Source organism: Quercus suber, unplaced genomic scaffold, assembly GCF_002906115.3.
Source record: "Quercus suber isolate HL8 unplaced genomic scaffold, Cork oak 2.0 scaffold_228, whole genome shotgun sequence".
Lineage (NCBI taxonomy): Eukaryota > Viridiplantae > Streptophyta > Magnoliopsida > Fagales > Fagaceae > Quercus > Quercus suber.
The window spans coordinates 917,669-923,077 of NW_027069686.1; the positions used below are offsets into that span (position 1 = coordinate 917,669).

Consider the following 5,409-nt stretch of genomic DNA (forward strand, 5'->3'; position numbering starts at 1 on the left):
CACATTGTGTGTTTTCATAAATTGAAACTGTGACTAGCAAACCCACGCAATACATGGAAAAATGTAATAAGTATTATTTTAAAAAATATAATGTAAAATTTGTAGATTAAATCATGCATGTGCTATTTAAAACTATTTTCTATATATTTTTATAAGTTTTATGTAATAGAACATATAATGTAATTTGCATTCAATAATAATACATATTGATATATAGAAGTATAATGTCTATATTATTGAAACTTGAATTTTCAGGTAAGGTAATCTTTTAAATATTTATAATTTTTATTGCTTTTTTAGGGCCCATATCTCTAATTTAAAATATTTGTTGTAATTTTTAGCTCAAAACTAAAAGACAACCTACAAAGAGAATCAATTTAAGGCCTAATTAGTCCAAAATGGATCAAATAGGACTAAAGTGAACTAAAATGGATTGAATGAGACCGAAGTAGACTAAATAGACCAAATCGACCGAAGTGAACAAAATGAGACCAAAGTGAACAAAATGAGACCAAAGTAGACCAAATAAGACTAAAGCAGACTAAGGTAACGTTTGGATACAGCGTCTCGCCCTCACGTCTGCATTTCTGCGTTTGTCCATCCTTGCTGGGACCCACGTGTACTGTGCAGTTTGTCCATTCACGCAGTTATGTCACTGTGCACTGTGCACATGTTTGTCCATTTACACAGTTCAGCCATTGTCTATCTTTGATGGGACCCACGTGTGCACTGTTTAGTCTTATTTTAAAATTATTTGCTATAATATTCAATTTTCAGCAAAATAAGTGGTATCTAAATAGACACTAAAAATACTACACTCAAGTGAAATACTACTCTTTAGCTATATATATATATATATATGAAAGTGATTGTAACACGGTATGTACTAGAGATTTTACCCCTTATTTTTATTATTATTATTATTATTATTTATTTTTTTAATTTTGTGCGTGTGTGTTAGTGGATTATAAGTTGTAACCACACATCCACAAAGCTTATCCAACAATGGTGCTGTGCAACAACACTTATACATCCCAAAACAAGCTGGGTTCTGCTGAGAAGTTAAAGATGTTTGGGCAACTCTCACACGAGCTGGAGATAAACGTGCCGCTAGTGAAGCCTGGGAGCTTTATGGCACGCTTCGGTTGGCAAAACTTATTGAAGAAGACGGAAGTCTCATTCAGAAATTTGAGCTCACAGAAGGTGATGGAGGGATTGGGACCATTCTCAAGTTAACATTCCCACCAGGTACCTCAAAGTCATAGAAGTTAATCAATGTTTTTACCCTTTTTTTTTTTTTTTTTTTTTTTTAATTTCTGTTTAAGTTTATAGTATCTGGTGAATGATTCCCATTACTAGTTAAATAATACTAATAATTAATATTTCCACCAATTTTATCCAGCCTACCACGAAAACCTTCCATCAATTATTGCAAAAAGTAATTAATATTCTACAAAAACATAGAAGCAGACGTCGATATCCAAAAAAAGAAAGAAAAGAAGAAAAGGGAAAATTGTTGACAGGATTTGAAATCAAAATTGTCATGAGGATGTTTTCAATTGCGAAAATTGATAGATTCCAGTTCCTGCAACCTTAGAATATATTCATATGAGATGTGTGTGGCATGTAAATGATGTTTTTACAGTGTCAATCAATTGCATATTTAGAGCAAGACTGATATTTTGGTCCATGGTTACAACTGCATACTTAATAGTCTAATACAGGACCCTTTAGTCTAAGATTCTTATTAATGCTAAGGTGTATAACTCAATTAAGTAAAGATACTGAATTAATTATGGATCACCAAAAGCCTTATCTAGTCCTATAGGTCAGGAAAATTATTAGCTACCCTCAAAGTATAAATGAGTGTTGAGAGATGACAATTAGAAAATGAATTGAAAATTTTAAGCATTAATTACACCAATTGAAAATCCAATACATTAGTAGCAAGGACCCTATTAATATTATACTTTAAAATTTGTCTTATTTAATTTGAAGGATAAAATGGATTAAAAAAAAAATAGAGTGGAAAGTTGCACGATTCATGCTAGTTAAAAATGAAATACTGATTAGGCTACCGTGTTTTCTTTAAACTGTCAATTTGAATAGTTACTTCATCTCTCTTCATTGAACTTTCTTTCCTTAATTAGGCACACCTGGATTTACTTATTACAAAGAGAAGTTCACAAAGCTTGACAATGAGAAACGCTTGAAAGAAGCAGAGGTGATTGAAGGAGGATATCTTGAATTAGGCTTTACTTTTCATCACACTCGCTTTGAAGTCATCGAGAAGGACAGTGATACATGCATAGTGAGAACCACAATTGAGTATGATGTCAAGGAAGAGGCTGCTGCTAATGCATCATATGCCACCATCGATGCAGTGGCAAAACTTGCAGAGCTCGCCAAAAATCATCTCATCAAAAACAAAGCTTCTAAAGATACACATTAATTATGAATCTTTGCAATTTATTGGTGAAATACAACCTTATTAAAAACTTACGAATTGTGGTATTGAATAACTCTTTATGTATTTAAATGTTTCAAATTGGTCAAGGGCCTTGTAAGTGATTGGCATTTCTCCATGTACAAAGTGTGTTTAAAGGTCTTTGGGGGGAGGGGGGGTGGGAAGTGTTTAAGCTACGGGGCTAGTAACATGTTGTAAGCTCAACTAATAAAATCTATTATTCTCAAATAAGCGATTTGAGATTCCAACAATTATGCCTACTCTTATTCTAGGCACCAACATAACAGAGAGGTTTATATAGCCACACCCAACTCTTTTTTGACGAATAGCCACGCCTAACTCTAATTCAATAGTTTGACGAACAGCCGGCCACACCTAACTCTTTTGAAAAATTAGCCACAACTAACTCTAATTCAATAGCATAATCACAATTTAATACAATAAGCTTGAGCTTCTGCCTAGCAATTCTAACAATTTTCAAATCATCACGCTCTCGCAACCTTAGAATCCAATGCCACTTTCGACGTCACTAATGAGTTCTTCTAAATATTCGACCATAATATTACTAAATGCTATGGTCTACAAGGAAAAAAAATGATAGCCGGCGTGAAAAGATTCGAGTCATTCTACAAGCGTTCGAGAGTGATGTTGTCAACATAAACAATGGCCTAGGATACAAACTCTTCACATGATTAGATAAATAAAACTATAAATTGTTTATTGGACTACTTATTGCATTTAGCATTGTTCACTTCCTATTAGCTCATATGACAAACCAATATGAGAGCAGCAAAAGAATCTTTGGAAGCCGACTTGCCCAAAATTCTTAAGCATTTTCACTTTGTCCATGGATAAATTTTGAGAATATATATATCACAAGGAAAGAGCATGCCTAATACATCATAACAGTTAGCTGGGGTTCTGTTCAGAAGCAAGAGAAGTTAAAGATGTTTGGGCAGCTCTCACACGAGCTAGAGGTGAACGTGCCGGCAAGTGAAGCGTGGGAGCTTTACAGCACGCTTCGGTTGGCAAAACTTGTTGAAGAAGAGCCTGCAAGTGGCATTGAGAAAATTGATGTCATAGAAGGTGATGGAGGGGCTGGGACTATTCTCAAGCTAACATTTGCAGGTATTACAAAGCAATTGAAGCTGGTGAATGTTTTTACTTTTTACCATTTTTAATTTTCTGTTTTAATTCTAGTGGTGCATGTTTGGCTCTAATAGTAAGTATAATAAATAGTGCCACTAATTCCATTAAGCGTACATCGAAAACCTTCCATCAGTTATTGCAAAAATTAATTAACATTGTACAAAAACATTGAAGCAAATGTAATTCCTTTAAACCTTTTTTTCCTTGATATCCAAATAGATCTTTTTTAGTTGGTATCAAAAGAGAAGTCTAAAAGAAGAAAAGGAAAATTTGATCATAGGCTTTGATACAAAAAGTGCCATGAAGATGTTTACAATTGCGAAAATCAACAATACTAAGAACAAGCCCAATTTTTTCAACTCAATGAAGCGACCCATTGTGAGTAATGGAACAAAACAAAAAGGTATGTGTATGTAAAAAGTGGGGAGCAAAAAGTGTCCATCATTTAGAGTCTCAGATGACCACTTCAGTATATTGTGAATTTGGGTATGTTTCTAGATTTATTCTGCGAAAATTGTTAAGATACCACTTCTTGGAACCTTAAAGACATTTAGACAAGATCTGTTTGTGCAAAATTAAAACGATGTTTTTATAATGTCAATTAATTGCTTATTTAGAGCAAGACTAATTTTTAGGTCAATCTTGGGTCAATATTAAAAATATGCAATCAATTTCATGTTCTATCTCAATTAAGAAAAGATTTGAACTTATTATATCCACTGTATAATGATTGTTTTTTTTATCATCGAACTAATATATCAATTGATTTTTGGTGTAAATGAGATTCAGACTCAAGGAGTTTAGATTCTTTTATTGCTTGGAAAAATAAAGAAATGAATGAATGTTTTTTTTTTTTTTTGATAAATCAATGAATGACTGATTATGCAACTATATTTTTTATTTTTTTATTTGAAGTTTATTTCAATTTGCATCGTTACTTTATCTTTCTCATTCAACTTTATTTTTATTGAATTAGGCCCGCCTTTGTTTACTGTTTACAAAGAGAAGTTCACAAAGATTGACAATGAGAAACGCCTGAAAGAAACAGAAGTGATCGAAGGAGGATATCTTGAGTTAGGCTTTACTCTTTTTCTTATTCGATTCGAAGTCATAGAGAAAGACAATGAATCATGCATAATCAAAAGCACAATAGAGTATGACGTCAAGGAAGAGGCTGTTGCTAATGCCTCGTATGTTACTATTGACGCAGTGGCAAATATTGCAGAACTCTCCAAAAATTATCTCACCAAAAACAAAGCTGCTAAAGATGAACACTAATTATGTATCTTTGGAATTTGTCCGTGAAAAACCACCTAATGAGATAACAAACTTGTGGTATTCCTTATCTTTCTATGTACTTAAATGTTTCAATGCCTCTTAAAAATCAATTGCTTTTGCAGCAAAAAGAACTCATGGAGGATTAATTGATAAGAAAATTCTAGTTCAGTGTGTTCTTGATTATAGAAACATGTATTTGTCAGATCACTCCATCTACTAACTTAGGCGAATTAGTCATTGTTTTGGTTTTGGTTGGGTTATGGACCTGCTTATCTCCAATAAGTTTAGGGACACAAAATTTTCACAATTTTTTTCATAATTATTGTGATTGATACAAAATAAAAATGGTAAGTAATGGCCCCATGTGAAATTGATTTCTTAACTCAACTTATTTTTTAGAATCTTCTAATCACAACTCATCACATTAAGTACTTGCACTAGTCAGTGCAAAATATAAAAAGTGCATAATTTTACAAATTTTTACTCAAAATCTACCCATATTGGTGCCTCTATAT

General features: G+C 32.7%; 2 protein-coding genes across 2 annotated transcripts; both read left to right on the forward strand.

Annotated features, from left to right (window-relative positions):
- The first annotated feature begins 973 nt into the window (after positions 1-973).
- On the forward strand, positions 974-2,533 carry LOC112006620 (norbelladine synthase). Its single transcript, XM_024038925.2, is given in 3 exon segments — positions 974-1,108; positions 1,111-1,248; positions 2,151-2,533. Coding segments are annotated over 3 exon segments (543 nt in total). The 5' UTR covers positions 974-1,005; the 3' UTR covers positions 2,453-2,533.
- A 141-nt stretch (positions 2,534-2,674) lies between these two features.
- LOC112006604 (norbelladine synthase) lies at positions 2,675-5,025 on the forward strand. Its single transcript, XM_024038888.2, has 2 exons — positions 2,675-3,595; positions 4,593-5,025. The coding sequence occupies exons 1-2, from the start codon at positions 3,415-3,417 to the stop codon at positions 4,892-4,894; spliced, it is 483 nt and encodes a 160-aa protein (XP_023894656.2). The 5' UTR covers positions 2,675-3,414; the 3' UTR covers positions 4,895-5,025.
- The last annotated feature ends 384 nt before the right edge of the window (positions 5,026-5,409 follow it).